The sequence below is a fragment of the Acinonyx jubatus genome, chromosome A3 (assembly GCF_027475565.1).
Source record: "Acinonyx jubatus isolate Ajub_Pintada_27869175 chromosome A3, VMU_Ajub_asm_v1.0, whole genome shotgun sequence".
In the NCBI taxonomy this organism is placed as follows: Eukaryota; Metazoa; Chordata; class Mammalia; order Carnivora; family Felidae; genus Acinonyx; species Acinonyx jubatus.
In genome coordinates, this window is record NC_069388.1 from 20,497,141 (window position 1) to 20,520,555 (window position 23,415).

The window sequence follows — 23,415 nt, forward strand, 5'->3', positions numbered from 1 at the left end:
TATATATATTCATTATATAAATATAATGAAATAAACTATAGTCATAACATAATAAAATAAAACATACTAATAACTCCTCACACAGAATGAGGGACTATCCATGCCCAAGAACTCGGGGGTATTCCCTCATTTCATGCTCACAGCAAGGCCTTGCAGCGGATACTAGCATTTATCCGCACGTTACAGAGGGGCAAACTAAGGCACAGGGAACCGAAGTGAGCCGCCTACTTGCCAGAGTCACCCGGGGGTCTAAAAGACAAAGCCAGCTTCAGAAGGGAGGGCAGTCTAACTTCCGGCCTGTGCTATTAACCACCGCTCTACACCCGCCCCGCTCTGCAGCCAAGGCCAGACAAAACTCAACCGCACACAGAGCGCCCTGGGCGCTGGTGCGGCGCCCAACAGGGCCTTAAATGCAAGATCCTCGAGTATGGCGCTCTTGGAGGGGCAAGACCAGATCGAATTTGTTCACCACACATGGAATAGAAATGCGCAAGGGGTGGGGTGGGGGGTGGGGGGTCCTAAACATTCACGAAGGGAAGGGAAATCAGCATGGAATTCATCAGCCAAAGGCTAAAAAAAAAAAAAAAAGTCTCCGATAATTCAGGCCCCGCGAAGTAAGCGCCCTTGCTAGCACCTGCGGGGGACTGCCCAAACCTGGGAGGGGGCCAGACCCCCACCGGCACCCCTCCGCCGCGCAGCCCCTGGAGGCCAGCCCCGGGGGGGAGGGGGGGGACGCCCAGGGCCGAGGGCGGAGCGGCCTACCTTCCTCGGCGTCGTTCCTCAGGGAGGCCTCCAGCAGGGCCACGCTGGCCTCGAAGGACACCTTCTTCCGCCGGCCACCCGTGCTGCGCTTCCGCTCGTGCTTCCGCTTGCGGTGCTGCAAGTCCTGCTCGTACTGCGCCCACTTCTTGAGCTGCTGGGCCCGGCGCTTCTGGGCGGCGCGCAGCCGCTCCAGAGTGGGCACCTTCTCCAACAGCTGCAGCTCCGTCAACAGGTCCACGTGGCTGGCCATGGCCTTGGCGCCTCCCCACACCCCGGCGGGGCGCTAGCGCGGTGCGCCGGGTGCCAGCGGAGCGCGGGGGCTCCTGCGGGACTGGGGCCTCATGGTGGGGCCTGTGCGGGGAGAGAGACACAGATGGACACGCCGGTCAGGCTCAAAACACCGATCAGAGGGTGTCGCTCGCCCCGTGTTGAGAACACTATTTTATTCCTTTTTAAAAATTGAGATATAATTGGCCTATAACGTTGCGGAAGTCTAGGGCGCAAAGCGTTGATTTGATACACTTATCTATTGGCAATATGGTGACCCTTGCAGCCTTAGCTGCGTGATTACTCCGTCGCGCCGCATAATTACTGCTTTTTTGGGGTTGCATTGTTATTTCACAGAAGGTTGTTATAGTGTTATAACATATAAGGAGCTTGTTATACTGCTATAACACATAAAGGGTTTTGGTCATTTTTAAAGGAATTAATACCATATTTTACATTTCTCGGTATTAATTTATAATATGGTAAATACTGACAGATATAATCCACAAAAACAAAATCTCTTGGAGATCCTTAATTTTAAGAGCATAAAGGGGTCCTAAGACCCCTTTAGGCAAGTTTGGTAATTGCCTACCTACAGGAGTCTAGAACATCTTAGTTCAAGTTTTCTTCTTTGGGTGACCTTAAATTTTTCTTTTAAATCATGCCTTTTGTGGGTCGCCTAGGTGGCCCAGTCGGTTATGCCTCGACTCCTGGTTTCAGCTCAGGTCACGATCTCACAGTTTGTGAGTTTGAGCCCCACATTGGGCTCCATGCTAACAGCTAGGAGCCTGCTTGAGATTCTCTCTCTCCCTCACTCTCTGCCCTTCTCCCACTTGTGCTCTCTCTCTCTCTCTCTCTCAGAATAAATAAACAATAGGGGTGCCTGGGTGGTTCAGTCGGTTGAGCATCCGACTTCGGCTCAGGTCATGATCTTGTGGTTTGTGAGTTCAAGCCCCGCGTAGGGCTCTGCGCTGACAGCTGGGAGCCTCCTTCAGAGTCTGTGTCTCCTCCTCTCTCTGCCCCTCCCCTGCTCATGCTCTGTCTCTCTGTCTCTCAATAATAATAAATAAGCGTTAAAGAAAAATTTTTTTTAAAGAATAAATAAACAAATCACACCTCTTGCTCTCATAGATTCCTGGACAACACGAAGTCGACAAAATTTCAATCTCATTCCAGCGGGTGCCTGTCCCTCATTCAGCACAGACCCTATGGGTTCTCACACACAGGGAAAGGGTCTTGGCATAATCACTCGCACCTCTTTAAGCCTGTTTTCCTGCCTTTATAATGTTGTAGCCACCTCCCAGAACTGATAGGAATAAAGAGAGCTGACCAAAAAGGGTTATACAACTAACAGCAGAAACAGCTTGGAGGAAGAAGATCAGGGACATGTACATGCAGCCCATCCGGGAAGCCACAGCAAGGCTGGTGGATGATTGTGGGCTGTTGGGTAATTAGACAGGAGACTGGCGCAGGTCTGCATTTGCATAATGCCTTAATGCCTGCTGGTCCCAAGGGGTCAGGATAGCCTTGGGCTTCAGGAACTGATCACTGGTCTTCTGGGTTCCCTGCTCTGCTCCCAGACTGTCCATCCTCCAGACGCTAAAGACCAGGCTTCAGCCTTAGCCTGGACCCTTGGGAGCTCAGGTTGGGCCAGGTTGTTCTTCTGGTCCCTCCCAGCTCCCAGTCTGGAGGGCAGACAAGCAAATGGGGAAGGGGCTGGCTTGGGCTGGCTTGGCCAGGCTGGAGGGCAAAAGCCCTAAGGGTCCGAGTAAACTTGATTCAAATGTAAACAGAAGCTGAAGGTAAGACTCAGCAAAAAAACAAAACAAAACAAAACAAAAAAACACAAACAAACAGCAGGCCTACAGCCTTTGGTTGCTTTTTGTTTCGTTTTGCTTTGAATACCATGCAATGCTTTATTTCTTTATTTCTTTATTGAGAGAGAGAGAGAGAGAGAGATGCAAGTGCATGAGGGGAGGGGAGTGCGGGGGTGGAGAGAGAAAAGTGGGGCTCACCTAGGGCTTGTGTTTTTACCTGAATCGGGGCTGGAGCTCACCAGAAGGGAGGCGCAAGCCCACCCCACGCGGGGCTCGTGCTCACCTGATGTGGGGCTCGAACTCACCAACTGCAAGATCACGACCTGAGCGGAAGTCAGATGCTTAACAGCTGAGCCTCCCAGGCGGCCCCCATGCAATGCTTTTTAAATTAATTTATTAAAATTTTTATTTTGAGATGTTGTAGATGCACATGCAGTTGTGGCAAATAATAGGCAACGTTTACCTAGTTTATCCCTATGATAGCATCCTGCCAAACTGTAGTACAAGATCACAACCGGGGACCCTGACATTGACACAACCTAGCAATCCATTCAGAGTAGGTTTGGGGCGCCTGGGTGCCTCAGTCGGTTAACCGTCCTACTCTTGATATCTGCTCAGGTCATGAGCTCACAGTTTCATGAGTTCAAGCCCCGGGTCAGGTTCTGCACGCTGACAGCACAGAGCCTGCTTGGGATTCTCTCTCTCCCACTCTCTCTGCCCCTCCCCCGTTTGTGCTCTCTCTGTCTCTCTCAAAATAAATAAATAAACTTAAAAAAAAATCCCTGGGGCGCCTGGGTGGCTCAGTCAGTTAAGCGTCCGACTTCGGGTCAGGTCGTGATCTCGCAGTCCGTGAGTTCGAGCCCGCGTTGGGTTCTGTGCTGACAGCTCAGAGCCTGGAGCCTGTTTCAGATTCTGTGTCTCCCTCTCTCTCTGACCCTCCCACACTCTGTCTCTGTCTCTCTCAAAACATAAGCAAACATTAAAAAAATTAAAAAGGGGCGCCTGTGTGGCTCAGTCGGTTAAGCGTCGACTTCAGCTCAGGTCGCGATCTTGCGGTCCGTGGGTTCGAGCCCCACGTCAGGCTCTGGGCTGATGGCTCAGAGCCTGGAGCCTGCTTCAGATTCTGTGTCTCCCTCTCTCTCTGACCCTCCCCCATTCATGCTGTCTCTCTCTGTCTCAAAAATAAATAAAGGTTAAAAAAAAATTTTTTTTAAATCCCTGGTTTTACATGAACTCGTTTGTGTGTGTGTGTTTAGTTTTACACAACGTCATCCGACGTGTAGGTTTGTGTGTCCACCACCACGGTCGAGGTACGAACAGCTCCATCACCCGAGGATCCCTAACCTCCCTTCTCTCAAAGCACTCCCGTCCTTGCCCTTGGCAGTCACTAACCTGGTCCCCATCTCCAGAATTTTGTCACTTCGAAAATGAGTAGGGTTCCATTGTGCGGATGTACCACGGTGTGTTAACCCTTTACTCACCGAAGAATGTCTGGGCTCTTTCCAGCTTGGGGCTATCACATTCATGTGCAAGCTTTGTGTGAATACAAGTTTTCACTTCTTTGGAGCAAATGCCCAAGAGTACAACTGCTGGCCCATGTGGTAATGACATGACTAGTTCTATGTGAAAACAAAACAAAACTGCCAAACTGTTTCCCAGAGTGACGGTACCATTGTTCATTCCCGCCAGCGACGTATGAGCATTCCGGTTCCTCCACCAGCATTTGGTGCTGTCACTGTGTCGTATTTTAGCCATTTAGATAGATATTTTGGTTGCCTTTTTCAAAAGTGGGGAGTTCGGAAGCGCTGTATTCACAACCACATCATCTCATCGTGATGGCCAGAGCTGGCGGACCACATATTCACGTCTCCCCACTTCCTCAAGTGATCAAACGCTGAACGCATACCTGCTCTGTGACAAGCCCTGCTTCAGAGACGGAACACGGACTAGCTCTACCTTCTAGGAAACCCCAGTCTGTCTGTCTTCTGTCTGTCTACCAGCGTATCTACAGATTCTTTTAATCCTCCTGGCAATCTAATGAGGTAGGTACTATCAGCATCCCCGTTTCACAGAGAGGGAAATTGAGGCACAGAGAGATTAAATAATTTACTAGCGTCACATCCTAGCTAAAAAATGGAAGAGCCAGTCCGCCTGGGGTTATGAGGAAGGCTCTCCAGAGCAGGGGACAACCATTAAGAAGGAGGAGGAGGAGGAGGGGCACCTGGGTGGCTCAGTCGGTTAAGCATCCGACTTTGGCTCAGGTCATGATCTTGGGGTTCATGAGTTCGAGCCCCGCGTCAGTCTGTGTGCTGCCAGCTCGGAGCCTGGAGCCTGCTTTGGACTCTGTGTCTCCCTCTCTCTCTGCCCCTCTCCCTTTCACACACACACTCTCTCTCTCTCTCTCTCTCTCTCTCTCTCAAAAATAAATAAACATTAAAATTAAAAAAAAAAGGGAATGACGAGGAAGAGTAGTTTGCCAGATGAAAAGGACAGACACAGGCGGAGAGGAAGCTGGGCAGTGTTTAAAGGCATGCAGGGGGGCCGACCACCATGGAGGGAATTCTAGGGACCAACACCCACAGTCACGGCTTGAGGAGAATGGGCTGCTCAGCCCAAAAAGAAGAAGGGGCAGGGCGGGGGAGAGGGCAATTTGTGGCGAGAGGCCAGACTTCACTGGGAAGCCCCCTGGTCCACGTCGCATCTGGCTGGCCAGCTGGTTGGGTGTTGGACCACACCATGTTTTATCACGCTGTAATGTATTGCTAATGTTTACAACTTGAACCTTTAACATCCAAAATCAGATCTTCAGGTTTTCTTAGACCATCTCAGCATCAGCCACACGGGGCTCACGCGGCAACAACCCGCAGATGCGGAGGAGGACTGTCCCATGCAGGTAGGGACACTACCCTCCCACCCATTACCCCACCTGACCTCCTTCACTAATTGGCATCACTTTGCCGGCTCCTGTGGTCATCTGAGTTCGCAAGCCCCGTCTTAGGCAGAATGAGACAGCAGTCTCCAAATACCCAGAAAGAAAGAAAAGAGAGTCTATGTATCTCCCCAGGGAAGAACAGGACTGGGCACAGGGGCACAGTGCTGTGCACCTGTCCTCAGAGCAGCCCAACAAACAATTCAGCGAGGGGCTTGTGGTCTCAGGAGGCGGCAGATTCTCCATCACTCACTGGAGAACGCCGTTTCCCCTTCGGTCAGATCGGCCTGAGTATTCCACAAGATTGCTTTTGGCCCTCACATTCTGTACACACTTACTCCTTTTTGCAATATTGAGTGTTTACTGATCACCCACTAAGTGAGAGGTACCAAAAGCCTGCCAAGACTAAAGATAAGAAGCATACCAATCACTTATCCTGTTCATTAAAGCACTTAATCCTTTTCTGAGGACTCCCAGCCATCTTCTTAGCCAAGTGTTTCCCTAAGTGTGGAAAGAGAATCCACTCCAAGAAAATTTTCAAAAGTATGGGACAAGATTTAACATCACGGGAACTCAGAGAAAGAGCAACTTCTCTTCTTCGCCTCTTTTTTAATCCATCAGATCTTCTCCAGGAGACAGTGTCCGTGGGGTGCTCATAGACCTTAAACATCATTATAACCCTGTCAATCTCCCTTGTAAACAAAGAGAAGGCGGGCCTCAGGCTCATAGCGTTGGGGATAGAACGCAAAAACATTGTTTTGTTTTCTGTGGATTTGTTTTCGCAGTTACTGTTTATTTATGGTGGTGATAAAATAAATAAAATTTCCTTTTGAAATGAATCCACTTCCGTGGAAAACTAGCAAGGTGGCTGCCAAAAATACGAAATAATGATGGCACTCAATGCTGGCAAAAATTGTAAGTGATTGGCGTTTGGGATATCCAGCAGGCTATTGATGGCCAATGACAATTTTATAAGGGAAACACTCATGTGAACTCATGATTTCATCTGACAAATATTTCCTGGATATCTGTATCTATCGCGTGCCAGGACTGTGCTGATGGCTAGGGGTACAGCAGGGCCAAAGACAGGCACAGTCCTTAGCCACTGGATAGATGGCATCAGGCCCCAGGCAGACAGAAGGCACTCACTGCAGTGTCCTCCCTGTCTAGGGCAGTGTGCTTGGGAGGACAGAATTAAGGGCAATTGCCCAGCCCCCTGCAGCAAGGTGAGGACGGTGCCTCCCAAGGGCCAATAAAAGGGGCCAGAGCACATTTTCCTCTGACTTTGCTCTCCCTGCCAGCCCCTCCTGCCTCACCCCTCTAGGTTCCCTGGAGCTGGAGCTCCAGGACAGCTCCCTCTTGACTGCTGGTTTTCAGGTGACCCAGTTTCCCCCAATAGACCCACACACCTCCTCCCACCCCCGTCCGAGAAAACCCTGCTTGGTCTAATTAAAGAATTGCCATCGTGCTGCTAACACAGCAGCTGGGCGGCCCCCAAGGCAGGGCACTTGCCTGGGTGCTGGGGCAGCCCACAGAAGTCCCGGCTCCTATGGGCTGTGGACCGGCCCCCTCCGAGACCTGGGCGCACCTGTCCGCACTCTCAGAGGAAGCCCTGGATGGTGATGGGGACGCAGCCCAAACTGTCAGGACCTGGGAGACCAACGGCATCATCAGCACTTAAAGGGGATCCCCAAGGAGGCCCTCATTTGTAGGAACACCAGCCCCACGGAGATATATGAAGCCCAGTGTTTTGCGGGAACGTCCACAAGGGCCATCCTGCAGAGAGCTGGGCACACGTGGCCGAAAGTCAGTGGCGTGGTCAGCGGCGTGGCCAGGCTGGCGAGGCAGGTGTGGAAGCGGTCTGCAGAGGCCAGGTTGGGGTGAGATCACCCAGGAAGTGTGTGTGATATAAGGAGAGAAATCAGAAGCAGGGGGAAATAGGGCAGGCACTTAATTCTCCCACAGGTGTCTGTATGAGGTCTGGGCGGATGAAACAAAAGAGGCTGAGGGTGGGCAGCCGGAAGTCTGAGGCCAAGCCACTTGACCTCGGCGGGGCAGGACAGGCATCTGGGGTGAGCCTCGATTCCGCCTCTGGTTCCTGTCTGACAAAATCTGAACTTGATTTCTCTTGGTGCCTCTACTAACCCTTGCTGTCTGCTAAGGGGGAAACTGAGTCGGTATATACCTGCGGGAACAGGGGCTGCACTCCAGAAAGCTGAGCCTTGAGGGGAAAAGGGTGAGGAAGTTTGCTGGGGCTTGGAGGCAAGGTGGAAGCGGGGCTGGGGAGGACACTCTACAGAACCCCTTCCTCCTTGAAAATAAGAAGACGGCCGTTACAGGAGTGTCGTTTGGGGAATGATGGGTCTCTGGGGAAACCAGAAAAGGAAGAAAGGCATGGGTCCCTTGAAAGGCACAGTGTGCTTGCTCGTGGTCCTTGTAGTTTCCCCAGGGTTACTCTGTGCTGGGCCCGGATTGGCCAGAACCTGTCAGCGAGGGCCAAAGCCCAGCCATGTGTGATTGGCTGGGGGTAGGCACGTGACCTAAACTGCCCCAGTCAGGAGCTCTGTTTTCCTCTTGCCCCTGAAGTGGAAACATGAACCCCAGTGGCAGCTGGAAACCAGCCTTTGGAAGGAACCAATACTTGGGAGTAGGAAGAGGGAAACGAGGGTCCTTTAACTTAGGGGCTTCTGGACTTCCAGAAGGCACTGTTGTCTGAAGCAAGATGAGTGGCCTCTTGCTGGGGCACATTGCCCGATACAGCGGCCTAAACTTGGGGCCCCACGCTGAAGGCCAGCCTCGAGGAAGAAGGGGAAGGCCAAAGCCACGTTCTATCAGGTTCTATCAGCAGCCCCACCCCCCTCCCCCCACCCCAAGATGGGAGCAGGGGACCCGGGCCTTGGGACTCCTTAATCCCAGGGGAGAAACTGGCTGACCCCTCTTTGGACCCGAGCCTAGTAGCGCTTGAGAAAAACAACACGGAGGCAGGTGAATTCAAATTGAAGAGCCTTCAAAACATGAGTCAGACGGTGTCTCAAAGTTCACGCCGTTAAAATGTGAAGATTTTTTTTCTTTTCCTTGTTCTTTGGCTATTCTCCTCCACACAGTATTGGCAGGATCCTAGAGGAAGACCGTGCGTGCTTTCTCCTCGCTCTTCCTGTGCTGTCAAGCACGAGGGAAAGGGGGAAACAAAACAAACAGCACTGGCTTGCCCTCCTCCTTGGATCTCACTTGGGACCCACTTTCTCTCCTAAAGGATGTACGCCCCCACCCTTCCGCAACACGCATCTTTGAAAAACAGCATCGCCACCCCACCCTCCCCACCCCACCCCCACCCCGCTCCCCTGCCCCGGTATAAAAATGCCTTACTCATGAGCAAAGAGACTTCCGGCACCCTTGGTGCTCCAACTACCTGAGTTAGAAATAAGCCTGGTCACCCTCAACCCCATCCTCACGGGATGTGATGGACTCACTCTCCTATCCCTGCTGGGAGGTACCTTCTAGACTTCAAGCACAGTCATCCTAGACAGACATTCTGGTTTTAAGTCTGGGGACTCGGGTCCCCAACGGCCTGCTCCTCAAGTCTGCCTCTCCCAGCTGGGCTCCTTCATTCGGACCTCTGAGTGACGGCCGTGGGCTCGGCCCTGACTTGTCACTGGCTCTTGAAGCCCGTTTACCATGACCCGATTTGGCAAGGCTTTGAGGGGAACCAGGGCGAGGGAGGGTGGCAGGATTCAAAACCCCACAAGTTCAGCAAGAACAAGGAGGGATCAAGTAACTTGCACAGCTTGAACTTTCTTGGGAAAAGAGTCTTACCCAGCACCGGGGATAATAATAGCCCAGTGGACCTCTGACGGAACTGGCTGGGCCATATTGGCAGGAAAAGACCAGGCCTTAACAAAAGCCATGAGCTATTTTCCAGGTCTCTAGAGGACAGGGTTGGGATCATGGAGGAGCAAAATGAAGAAGCAGGATCAGCCTGGCATGGGGAAAAATCGTCTCACGTTGACAACTGAACAAAGCCCAGCCATGGCACAATGCTGGGGTCCCCTCCAAGGCCACTCACGAGGCTGCTGAGAGAGAAGGTCCCACCACCCATGTGGGCTGGTAGGTGGGACGGTCCCAGGGAGCCCCCATCCTGGCCCAGCAGGCAGATCATCTGTGTTAGGAGCAAGTACTCCATCATGCACATTCGCAGCCCAGAACTTGGTAACCACCAGGCTAGATAGTCTGTAAGGACTATTCCAAGTAGACACTGATTGACGATGTTTCGGATTCATCCTGCCCGTGATGGTGAGGCAGCTCACACAGGCTCAGCTCCAAGAAAGCTTCAAAGGAAACCACAGCTCGAACAGGTGAAGGAAAACCCATGCACACATCAGTCTTTCATGCTGAGTTTCTCCCCGCGAACCTGAACCCACAGAGAGGCCCACGTACTTTTGGATAAGAATGTCAAGTGTGGGGGAGGCTGCAGGGGCCAGAGGGAAGGTGCCAAGGATGGGGCACACACAAAGCTGACATGATGTCTACGAACATTAGTCAGTCACAGTGACAGTGCTGCACCAAACAGCCAGGCTTCTAAAGAAGCTTATGTAAGAGCTAAGCACGGGGAAACAGGAGTCAAATTACACATACTGCTTCTCCAGGCTTCAGGGAGTGTGGTCCACCCCCTCTCTTTGCAGGGAGAGAAAAAGCTCCCTTTGCAGCTGGAAGGATCCTTTTCCAAAGGAGGCCACCTGTGGCCACAAAATGCCCTCCTGGGTTACACATTTATTGAACAGGGGATGGCCATTCACACTGGCTAAGCCTAGAGTGGCCTCTGTCTTCTCTGCCTGCCTCTTTCTGCCCGGTAAAGCTTTCTTTTTTGACAGCCCAGGCTAAGCTTTTCTCTGTTGCACCAGCTCTCAGGTTAGTGATGGCTACTTGGAGCGCTGTGAAGGCAGGGTTTATGGGGCCATGTGTGACAACAGGAGGAATGAGTGGTGGGATCGATTAGTAATGTCTGCCACGGATAAAGCAGTGGGGAGTGGCTTGCATGCTTACTGAGCACACACCTGGGAGCATGCTTGCCTAACCTTGGATTTCAACACTTGCCTTTGCCCCGTTGTTCAAAATCCTTAAACACAAACATCTAGAAAGTTATCAGATTGAGTGGAAGGGCCCCTCAAATCGCAGTTTAGGTTCTAGTAGGAATCTCTCTAATAATTCACCCTATTCTCTAATCACTTCAAGGGGGTAGAATGAAGAACCAACCCCTTAAATTGACCGGATCCGGATTCTAGGAAGTGTATGCTGAGCCAGCTCAAGCAAAGGAGGGCAGCTTGCGAGCTGACCGCCACCTCTCTCAGCTCTGCCCCTGGAGAGTAGGAGATACACATTCTGGTGACGGGATGGGGTCCATTCTTGAAGGGGGAGGGGCAGAGTCACTACTACAAGCCCGGGATCACTTTCTCGTCTGTTCCAAACATCGCGGGTCCAACACCACTGCCAACATAAAGGAAGAAGGGGACTGTGGTCTGCTTCCTAACAAGACCTCTCTTTCCACTTCAGAAACTAACAAGCTCTCTCCTCCCCTTTGGGCCAGGGGTGTTCTTGGCCAATTGGAAGTAGCAGAGATGGAAATTTTAAGGAGTTTTTCATATCGTTTGTTCACTGAGGTTTAGAGAAGATTCCAAGGAAGTGAGGACAGCAAAAAAAAAAAAAAGAGAGAGAGAGAGAGAAAGTCCCACAATGGAGGAAGGAAGAAAGAGGAGGGAAGGTCAAGGCGGAGAGTGGACACCTTGACCATGCAACCAATAAGTGGTCGAGCTGGGATGTGAACCCAGGTCTGCTTAATTCCAAAGTCTATGTACATAAAGGGAGAAGAAGAAGAGGAGGAGAAGGAGAGGAAGAAGAGGAAGAAGAGGAGGAAGGAACTAAGGAGAACCCTACAAGAACCTGAACTGCTTTAAAAGACCTTCCTCATGGGGCCCCTGCGTGGCTCACTTGGTTAAGCTTCTGACTCTTGATTTCAGTTCAGGCCATGATCTCACAGTTCGAAAGTTCGAGCCCTGCATCGAGCTCTGCACTGACAATATGAGGCCTGCTTCGGATTCTGTGTCTCCCTCTCTCTCTGTCCCACCCACGCACTCTCTCTCTCTCCCTTCTCCCCCTTTCTCTCAAAAATAAATAAATAAACTTTAAAAGACCTTCCTCATGAAATGCAAGATTTCAGAGAATCCACAGTGTTAGTGATCAAGGAGACAGGAGGACACTTTGACTAAGAAAACGAACAGCTGAGTTTGTACTAAAACAAATATTTAGTGAAGTCAGTAGAAAGTAAAATGTAATGACTTAATGAAACTAAGGTATCACATCAGAGAAGCTATAAGATGTGTAGAAGAAATTAACCCAGGGATAAACAATGCAAAGTGACAAAGGCAGCGTCTGTCCACGGTGCACTCCCCACGTATCAGGCTCTCTCCATGTAATGGCCCTTGGAACCATTGTACCAACCCTGCAGTGGAGGTATTGTTCCCATTTCAAAGACGGGAAGACTGAGACTCAGAGGTAAGGAACTTGGAAGGAGGGCTGATATTCTGGTTGTTGGTGGCTAGCCTCTCTTCTGACTGGTCTATGCCTGTGCCATGATGGTTAGGTAATTTTAATATCTCCCCTGCTTGAAAAGAAAAAATAATAGCCCACTGTCGACCAGAAGCCTTACTGTTAACATAATATAACATAAACAATGGATTAATGCATCTTTGTAGGTTATATGTACTATATTCCATATCCTTGCAATGAAGTAAGCTAGAGAGAAGAAAATGTTATTAAGAAACTCATAAGAGGGGCACCTGAATGGCTCAGTTGGTTAGGCATCCGACTTTGGCTCAGGTCATGGTCCCTCGGTTTGTGAGTTCAAGCCCCACGTAGGGCTCTGTGCTGACAGCTCAGAGCCTGGAGCCTGCTTCAGATTCTGTGTCTCCGTCTCTCTCTGCCCCTCCCCTGTTCATGCTCTCTCTCTCTCTCTCTCTCTCTCTCTCAAAAATGAATAAAGGTTAAAAAAAAAAAGAAAAATTCATAAGAGAAAATACACTTCTGGGACTGTACTGTATCGAAAAAAAATCCACGGATATGTAGACCCATGCAGTTCAAACCTGTGCTGTTCAAGGGTCAACTGTAAACTCACCCTAAGTTTCATAAAACCTGCCTTCCTAAACCCCTGTGGGCCCAGGCTTCCCTTTCTTGGTGAGCACTTTCTCATTTTTGCTTCCCCCAACAGCTCCTGAGCCAGATTCCCACCAGCAACTGTCCTGTCTCCTCTCCTCCCCTCTCCTCCCTTCTCCTCTCCTCTCCACGAGATGAAATTCAGTAGTTAGCCAGGAAGTTTCCAGATGCCCGGGGTTTCACTAAATGACACTTCTGTGCATTAGGTAGCCTTTGAAGTCCCTCTATCCTGGGTCTGTGACCTCCCAGGTCAGCACGCGGCGAGGAACAAGCCACATTGGACTGCCTTTCATTACTTTCCTTCCTCCGCTCTTTGATCGCCAGCCAGCCTCCCTTCTGATTCTCTCCCCTTGGCTCCTCTGGAGCGTGCAGCACTCCAGGCAGACCTCTGCTTCCCCTCTGACCAGCTGTATTTCCACCGAACATGGTCAGTTCTCAGCGAGCCACAGACGCGATGCCCTGAAAGTGATGTTACAGTCACAGCTGAATCTGTCTCCTCGCGATGAAAACACAGGTTCACTTCGTGAGCCACTTCGGTCTATCCTCAGACGTCTGGGGCCCTAATCACAACCCTGCACTCGACATTGCCCCCAGCAAGTTACCGAAAACCCTCCCTATCTTATACCTGGTGTCACCCGGGGGGGAGCTGGTTTCAGGATTTTCTTCTGGCAGTTTTTCTCCCCTGATTCACTTTCATTTTTTGTTTTTTAACTTAAGACCTCATGCATTTACTCAATAAAATTACTCAGACCTAAAAGGGGCTGCCGTCTACTATGTGCTAGGAAGTAAAATAAGGGGGGCTCTGAGAGTCCCTGAATGAACCAAACTATTGATCAGAAAGGTTCTGCTTTAGGTAATGGCAGAGTAGCCTCTCAGATATAATTATTATAAACCACACACACGCGCGCACACACACACACACACACATCTATCAGAAGGCACTCGGTTTGTTCAATTACAAGCATACAGAAAATAGAGGGGAATCAACACCCAAAAGAAGGAAATGGTGACTTCCGTGTTTTTATAGGGTTTTCCCCAAGGACAGAACCCAGTTAACGTTCATGGTGGCTACAACGTGGATGGAGACCTTTGCTCTTATTGTCTGAGCAATTAGAGGGCAGAATTCAAGTAACTACACCTGGAAAGTGAGGAGACAGGTCTCAGAAAATAGCCACAGGACAGTAGCCCCGAATTCTGAGTATAAATTCCACCCAAGTTTCTCTGAATGACGCATGTATGGGGGGAGGTTCCAAGCAGCTCAGCTAAGACCAAAGGAACAGAACAAAAGATTCCAGCTGTTGTCCACACAGGGGAAACTGAGTTCAGAGTTTGAGTTTGGTCAAGTTAACTGCCTGATAAAACAAACGAAGGAAATCATTACCGTTCTGGGGAACATAATAAAATCAACGGTCTCTTCAAGTCTCGCTCACAATGGTTCAGAATGTCATCCAAAATTACTAGAAAAAAAAAAATTAAAAACAAACAGGAAAATGTGGCCCAAAGTCAAGAGGAAAGGCAATCAACAGAGATCTACCCCAAGATGCCCCAGATGTTGGAAGTCAACAGATAAGGATTTAAAGCAGCTACCTGTAACTTTGCTCGAGGGTGTAAAAGAACATAAATGAGCAAATAGAAACTATCGACACAGCAAAGAAGAAAACCCAAACTCTTCATGAGATCAGCTAAACCCCCACCAATGCCTTCCTCGGCATCCTGACTCGTGCTTTCCACTAAGGACAATCACGAAGTTCTCTCTCATACTGAGTGCAGTGACCCTTTTTTGAGTACCTTCCAAGTGCCAGGTATTGGGCATGTTTTGAGGGGCAAAAACACAACACAGAATCTTGAACCCTGGTCCCAAAGACCAGATCGGTCATCTGACAACATCTGTTTAGACCACTAGCCCCTTCTCAGCTCCTTTCCTTCTCTTTCACGTCTTCAAGTAGGAAAAGAGAGTAAAGTCCCACTGTGGCCTCTTTCCAGCTTCCAGATCATTCCTGACGGCACCATGTGCCCGACAAAAAGCACACACAGGAATGAGGGGCAGGCTGTCAGACCTCCGCAGTCTCCTTCCACAGCAAAAGCATGGTCCAGTGGCTGATTACACTCAGTGGGTCCGTAAAAAACTCTACGTACAGACATCAGAGGGAGTCGACAGGGAGGCCCTTCTTCATCCTGTTGTGTTAAGAGGTGTTTTCCTTTTTCTTTGTTTTCAAATGTCTGTTTATTTTGAGAGACAGAGAGACAGAGAGAGAGCATGTGAGCGGGCAAAGGGCAGAGAGAGAGAGAGGGAGGGAAAGAATCCCAAGCAGGCTCTGCACTGTCATTGAGGAGCCCAATGTGGGGCCCAAACTCACGAACTATGAGATCATGATCACCTGAGCTGAAACCAAGAGTCAGACGTTTAACCAACTGAGCCTCCCAGGCACTCCCTGCTTTTTCAAAACCTGTTAAGAAAGAAGTTCTCAAACTCAGCTACACATTGGAATCACCTGGAGATGCTAGGAACTTATATTAAGACCGCAGAGCAAGACTACTATACATCCACGAGCACGGCCAAAAAAATTTTTAAGACAGAAAATAGCAGCTCTTGGCAAGAATTCTTATACACTGGGGATATAAATTGGTACCACCACTTTTAAAAACTGCTCGGCAGTTTTAATCTAGCAGTTTCATTCCTAGAAGTATACCCAAACAGAAATTTCTGCATACGTTCCCCAAAAGGCACGTATAAGAATGTCAATAGCGCGGCTTGTGATTGTCCTAAGGTATGTAAACTATCCAAAATGCCCACCCTCAGTAGTCTAGAGAAGAATGGCTCAGTCACGCTAGGAACCATTGTAGAGCAAGGAGAGTGGGCAATCCGCAATTACACCCGTCAGTACGGAAGATTCTCACGGCGTTAACCAAAATAAGCCAAACACACACGACGGTGCACGCTATACGATTCCATTTAGGTGAAATTCAGCAGCAGGCAATTGATCGGCATAGTGGTTTTGGGGTGGAGGAGCTTCTGGAAAGGGACCTAAAAGGGGCTGCAGGAATACTGGTAATATCCTGGTTTTTGAGCAGGATCTGGGCATCTGCAGCCAGTGAACGATTCATTCACTTGAGGGTTGTGTACTTTCCTATATTTGTTTTACCTTAATAAATCATTAAAACTAAAAAAAAAAAAAAAAAAAAAAATACCGACGTGTGTGGGTCCCACCTCGAGAGATTCTGGTTTAATTGGTCTCGGCGAGGCATTGCCATTTTGAAAAGCTCCCCAGTTGGGCTAATGTACATCCAAGAACCACTGTGTTAGAACTTGGCAACCCTCCTTACTACTTCTTGGAGCAAACAGTGCTGCTGCTTCTCCAGAAAAGTCTAAAGCAAGATGTTTTCTGTCGTAACACCAGCAGCTCCAGAGATGGTTAATAGGTGTCACGTGGGGAACGGGGTTTCATGGTCAAAGATGTGATTTTAAAAATTCTGATGATCAGCTTTTATTGGGCACTTAGTGAACTCCTAGAGCTAGCTTTCTTGCTTCGTCCCCACTGTCACGTTCAGTTAGCACAACAAGGGGTGCCCAGGTGGTTCCATGGGTTGAGCTTCCGGCTCTTCGTCTCAGCTCAGGTCTTGATATCACGGTAGTGAGTTCAAGCCCCACGCGGGGCATGGAGCCTGCTTAAAAAAAAAGTAATCATCACAACAAGTCTATGAGGAAGGTACTGTGAGCCCTCCTTTTATAGAAGGGTTGAGCACAGCTCAGGGGGGTTAAGAGATTGCCAAGTTTACACAGCCAGGAAAGCAACAGGGCTAGGATCCACATCCACATTGGCCTTGACACCAAAGCCCGTGCTCTGAACCACTACTCTAGACTGTCTCTCCAGGAAGTGCCTGACTGCAGAACTCACCAGAACTTTCACCAGGCTAATGTGAGCTGTGGGTTGTCAAGACAGGATCGGGGAAGGCAGCATCTCCCAAAGTGGTTCCCTTACCTCCGGCCCACCACAGACACCACTGGCAGGAGTGGTCATTCTGAAACCAAGTCTGATGCCACAGCGCTTCCCTCGTAAGGAAGCATTTCATGGCTCCCTATGGCCTCCAGAGTCATGGGTAGACGCCTCAGTCTCACAGCCCATCTGGTGTCTGGCCTGGGCATTTTAGCTTTATCTCTAGCCAGCCCAACCTCCCTCCCCAGCCGCAACCTGCTAACGCTTAATTTTCCAGCTACAAAGAACCAGACCGATGGCCTCACGCCTCAGCAATGGTAGCCCCCGGGGGCCGAGACTCTGCTGTCTCGAGACTCTGCCACACACGGATTCACTGCAATCCACACAGCCAGCCTTGAAAGACAGACATGATTGTCCCCAACAGACAAATTGGGAAATGGAGGGTACTCTTGAATGGCCCGAGCCACACTTCGAAAGGGGCAGAACTAGGATCTGAACACAGACTCGGGTTTCTCCGCTCCACGGCCCGCACAATTTTCACTACACCACACCCCCCCTCCTCACCTTCCTTCATTCTGTTCCACAGGGTGGCATCACCCTTCTGTCCCTCCACCTGGCAGACTCCCCATTCTCTGAGAGCGGCTACAAGCACTGGGATCATATCCATCATCCCTGAAGTGCTTTCCAGGCACCAAGCTCAACACCCGCTTTGTCTCCTTTACACAGTATTGTCTCAATGCTCCTTTTCTTCCCTCTGGATTGTTCTTTATCTGCCCTGTGCCAAATGGGTTTCATTCTCCTCCTCTCCAGTTCCAAGGCACGTGACCACATCTCCCCTGTGGCGCTCAACCCTCTGTAGTAATTGTTAGTTTTATATCTGCCTCTTCCCTTGGACGAGAAGCCCTCCAAAGACAAGGGATACATATCATTCCCCTTTATGTCCCACCACACAGCCACCCCAGCACGCGGTAGGTGTTCCATGGGAGGACAGTGGACAGGAAGTCAGGAGAACGAGAGACTGAAAATTCAGAGATTATTCCATCCATGCGTCACAAGGAGTTATCCTGGTTTGGAACCAGCGCTGGAGAATCAAACCAGACAAAATAGATCTGGCTGATGGGGGGAATGGGGGAACACTGAGGAGTCAACCCAGGACACCCCTCCCGGGGCCCCTGCCACAGAAGGGTGGGATAAGATTGCCCCTAGCTTCATGGGCTCTGTGTGCCCCCGCTTAGGTGATTTGCTGTAAAGTGATGCTTATGTTCATCCCCACAGTGTGGTTTCAGATATTCTCAACTGCTCCCCACCTTGTGTCGTAGTTAAACCATCCCAACTGAATGAAGAGACATCGGGACCGTGGCCCAAAGCAAATGTACAGCTATGGCCTGGCTCCCCACAGATGGGCAGACTAGGTGATCATACCCCTTTCTAAATGGTCCTGTTCTTTTCAAGTAGGAGGCCCGCTTACAAAACAGAGGCGTCTCTGATGTCCTCTCATTCACTGAATACCCTTTCTGTGCATCTGCCCCACGGTGGGTACCGTCCGGAGTTCGTCTCCTCCTAACCCCTGGGGAAACCGCCCATTCCTGCCACCCACGGCCAGCCTCTGCGAGGGCCAGGGTCGTGGGTATTCGGATCCAGCTTTCTGGTCCTTTGCTCTCACTCTTTCCGGACTAACGTGCACGTTTGCCCGGGCGTGAGTGATCGGTAATGAGTGCTACAGACTCAGTGGGGATTCTGCACCACCTCCTTCGGCCTGATGGGTTTCCCTGAGCAAACCCGGAAACCACCAAAACGACTCTCTGAAAATTTCCTATCTCCCCACCTTCCTAGCTGCCTGCCTCTTCTGCTGCCCCCACTAGGGGTAAGCTGGAGGATTTTTCTGCTTCTAACCAAGTCATTTTCTTCTGAGGATTTCAAGTACCCCTTTTTCCCTCAGGACAGGGTGTATTCTGTATTTTACAAGTTCATCTGTGATGTTCATGCGGATAGAGTTTATCGAGCAAAAGTTAGCTTCGTTTATGCATTCCTCTGGCACGCTTGGACCACACTGCTCGGTTTTTATCTTTCCACGTGTTTGCTTCCTCCAGAAGACAGGGATCAACCTGAGGGCAGAAACTGGCTTCGTTTAATTTTAGATCGCTAATCCCAAGCTTAAGGCCAGGTAAAATGTAGTTCTTGAATATTTAACAATGCTTATGTAGGCAGAGTCTAAAAGGTTATAAAACCAGAATTAACGTGGCCCCTGAAACATTCTTTCCAGTTTATTCCTATTGGACTGGCAAAACCATAGTTGCGGGAAGAGGGTGGGGAAGAGGCATCTGCACACACTGCTGAGGGGATAGAAAGTGGTCTGGCCTCTTGGGAGGAGAGTTTGATGATGCCCATCATAGTTCAAACTGCGTGGAAATTTCCACAGGGATCACATCGCGCCAGGGTACAAAGAGATATGCTGCACCGGCAAGGATGCTGTGACTTCACAGCTCTAGTAGGAGAAAAACTGGAAACAACCTTCACTGTCACAAGGAACTAGAAAATCCATTACGATAAATGCTTATTCCTGGAGTACCACATAGCCCTAAAGACAGAGGTATGTTGACATGTGCTAAGATAAATGAGCTGAAAGGGGGAGTTTCAGAAGCATGCTGCAGAGGCATGTTAAGAAAAAAGGACAGACACATAAATGAATAGGGGTTTGTATGGATGTATATAAGACATTTATGGAAAGTTTCAAAAACATCCAGGGATTTCTTCTGGTGAAAAGAAATGAGTGGCTGGAGATGATGGGTGGGGACATTTCACTTTCTGTTTTCCAGATTTCTGTACTATTCGGATGGTAACAATGATTTTGTATTCTTTTTATAACTAAACAGGATCAAATGCCGCAATAAGAAAACTAAAGCTTGGCTTTATATGTAAAAGAAGATAACTGGGGCGCCTGGGAGGCTCAGTCAGTCGGTGAAGTGTCCAACTTCGGCTCAGGTCATGGTCTCGTGGTCCGTGAGTTCGAGCCCCGCATCGGGCTGGCTCTGTGCTGGCAGCTCAGAGCCTGGAGTCTGCTTCGGATTCTGTGTCTCCCTCTCTCTCTGCCCCTCCCCCGCTCATGCTCTGTCTCTCAAAAAGGAATAAACGTTAAAAAACATTTGAAAATAAAAATAGAGGGGCGCCTGGGGGCTCAGTCAGTGAAGCGTCCGACTTCGGCTCAGGTCATGATCTCGCGGTCCGTGAGTTCGAGCCCTGTGTCGGGCTCTGTGCTGACAGCTCGGAGCCTGGAGCCTGTTTCGGATTCTGTGTCTCCCTCTCTCTCTGCCCCTCCCCTGTTCATGCTCTGTCTCTCTCTGTCTCAAAAATAAATAAAAACATTAAAAAAAAAAAGATAACTAATGAAATTTTGGAGAAAATCTTCCCTATTTCTTTATACGGCAATAGGCAATGTCTATAAAGCAACATTGGCTCTCTGTCCAGTTCATGGGGCGCCAATGATGTCTACAGAGTTCCAGAAAGGAACCTGGAGACAGGGACAGACACCAAGAAGGGCCAAGAGCCCTGAAGGAAATAAATATGGGAATGTGTGCCTTTGGTTGCTCTTGGATGACAGAAAATAAAGCCAGTTCTGATTGAGACTCTGAATCAGTCTGGGAGCCAAGAAATTCTGAGAACTCACCAAACTGGAAGGTACATGGGGCCTCTGACCAGTGCCAAGAAGTAAAGGCTAGGGATGTCTAAGTAAGTAATAGACGTAAATAAGTCATCTGGGTGAGCTCAGGCCCCAGGGACGTAAATGACCCAGGACTCTGCACACCTATCCCCTCTGTTCTGAAGGGATGCTCCCAGGGCAGACGTGACGGATGCTGATGTCCCTGACTCCAGGGACGGCCAAGGCCACCGCTAGCCTTTCCCCTACCTGGGAAAGAAATAGAAAAAGGCACTTCCTCGGAGTCGGGACAGCCCCAAAGCGCAACGGCATTTTTGCCCAGAGAAAAGCCAGAGAACATAATGATTTAAGTGCCAGCACATTGAAGCCAGACGCCCTGTATTCAAATCCTGACTCCCGCACTTAATGGCCATGTGACCTGACGTAAGTCATTGCACCTCTCTGTGCCTCGCTTTCCTCAGCAGTAAAATCAAGGTCGCTGTAATGCCCCCTCTACAGTTTGCGAGGATGAGACTAAAGGGGTTAAATAAACAGTGCTTGCCTCGTGATACGTACCAGATGTTGACGATTATTATTACGATTAAGAAAAAGGTGTCCTTCCTTCCAGGCAGATGTAACCCTGCAGGGTGCAGAGCTTAGCAAGTGGGGCAGACGAGGTTTCTGCCCCCTCCCTGTGCCATCGGGCAGTGCACAAGTCCACAACCTCACATATCATGCCTGCTGCGCGATTCACTTCCACATGTAGCCATTCTTTCCTCCCAGCTTCCCCTCTGCCAGCCTGGCTGTGGGTCAGAATCTCCTGGCCCACTTTTTACAAACACAGATTCCCAGGGCCTGGCCAGTTCTGATACAGGCGGGTTGGGCTAAGCAGGGCCTGAGGATCTGTATGTTCAACAAGCCCCAGGTGATCAGTGACGCGGGAACGGCATGTCCCTGGACACACATCTCTGGAAGCACCAGACGTCCCCACCTGTTCCTGCCCTTGGGAGCAAGCGGCCTCGTTTTCATGTTTGGTCCCAGGCCTGGACACACGGAGAGGGGGAGCAAGAAACATGTGCCCCTGCAAGCCAGCCGGCAGAGCAGATGGCTGGGCCAACAGGAGTGACGAGCTGAATGCTGCTGTGTTTGCGTGAGTGACACCAGAGACCCTTCCCCTGGAGACGTGGGCTTCCCCAGACCCTTGCCACTCGAAGTACAGCTTGCAAACCAGCAGAATGGCTCCCCCTTGGGAACCTGTGAGAAATGCAGACACTCAGGACCCAGACCTACTAAATTAGGTTGTGCGTTTTACAGGAACCCCCAGATGACTCGTGAGCAAGTTTGAGGCACATTGTCCAAGAAGGCGTCCCCCATCAGAATAAGTTCTAACTCGTGCGCACCTCTAACCTGTCCAAGCACCCTCTGGGGCCGATCTTTTCCTTTGGACTCCCAGAGAGCCCCAGAAAAACAGCTTTGCATAGCCCAGATCCATGCTCGGCAGCCAGCCTAGGGCTCACAGTGAACCTCTGCTTAAATGAGTTACTTATTTCTAAGTCGGCATTAAAATAAGCCTTCCCGGGGCGCCTGGGTGGCTCAGTCGGTTAAGCGTCCGACTTCAGCTCGGGTCATGATCTCACGGTCCGTGAGTTCGGGCCCCGCGTCAGGCTCTGTGCTGACAGCTCAGAGCCTGCTTCAGATTCTGTGTCTCCCTCTCTCTCTGCCCCTCCCCTGCTCATGCTCTGTCTCTCTCTGTCTCAAAAATAAATAAAAACATTTTAAAAAATTTAAAATAAGCCTTCCCAATGAATTGAAAAAGAGACAACAACTCCAGCCTCTAGAATTCTGGGGCGTAAAAACATTCCCTTCTTTTGTACGGAGTTGTGACCCCTGCTTCCCTGGCCAAAGCCATCCAAAGACATCAAATAGCCCAAAGAAAACAAGCCGTGTCTTCCTGTTGGCCCAGCTTCAAGTTATCGGGCAGATTTCACACTGGAGCTTGACCTCATTAATCCAAAGCCTATCACATTGCTGTAAATGTCAGTGGAAAAATAGCCATTCAGTGGGTTTCCTTCATTCCACCAGAAAGGGAAAAAACAGGAAGGCAACAGCAGCTGCGGCCCAGCTTGGCAAATCCCAAGGGCCCCGCTGACAGGGCGTTCCTTGTCAGCACCTAGTTCGCCTGCCCCGGCCGGCTCGTCCAGATAAAGGTGAGTCCTATGGGCACGTGACCAAAATGCACTGGTCACTGCAGCAATGGTTCAGATCAGTTGGGCCCCCCAGCACCTGCTGGCGAAGGAAAATAGCTTGGTCTGAATTTCCTTGGCCTGCATCACCAACTGGCCATTTATCATTCAGTTTCATCTAAATCTCTCCTGCCCATTCAAAATGTCCTACAAGCCAAACCTCTGGGACTCCAGGGGACACAAGGCCTTCCAAGTCCTCATTCATCCTTTTAATGCATATTGATTGTCTCCCATGTACCGGGCTCCATGCTGGGCAACCGGGGACACAGAGCTGAATGAATTAGACACAGTCACTGACCTTATGAGGCTCATAGCCCAGTGCAACTTTTCTCAGCCTCGGCACTATTGACATTTGGGTGACTCTTTGCTATGAAAGGCTGTCCTGTGTGGTGTAAGAAATTCAGCAGCATCCCTGGCCTGTACCCGCTAGACGCCAGTAGCACCCCCCCACACACACCCCGCACCTCCCCAGTTGTGACAACCAAAAATGTCTCCAGACATTCCCAAAGGACTCCTGGGGGCCGAACTGTTACCAGCTGAGAACCGCTGGTCTAGCGAGTAAGACAGACTCACAAAGTAACGACCACAAATAACCATATGATCACAACTACGATAAGTACCACAG

General features: G+C 50.1%; 1 protein-coding gene across 4 annotated transcripts in view; it reads right to left on the minus strand.

Annotated features, from left to right (window-relative positions):
• PPP1R16B (protein phosphatase 1 regulatory subunit 16B) overlaps positions 1-23,415 on the minus strand; it is a 100,776-nt gene that overhangs the window by 71,969 nt on the left and 5,392 nt on the right. For all 4 annotated transcript variants that reach the window (XM_053199966.1, XM_027070084.2, XM_053199965.1 and 1 more), the window contains exon 2: positions 763-1,113. In XM_053199966.1, the coding sequence (XP_053055941.1) occupies positions 763-1,012 (250 nt within the window). In that variant the 5' untranslated portion in view covers positions 1,013-1,113. The remainder of the gene's footprint in view (positions 1-762; positions 1,114-23,415) is intronic.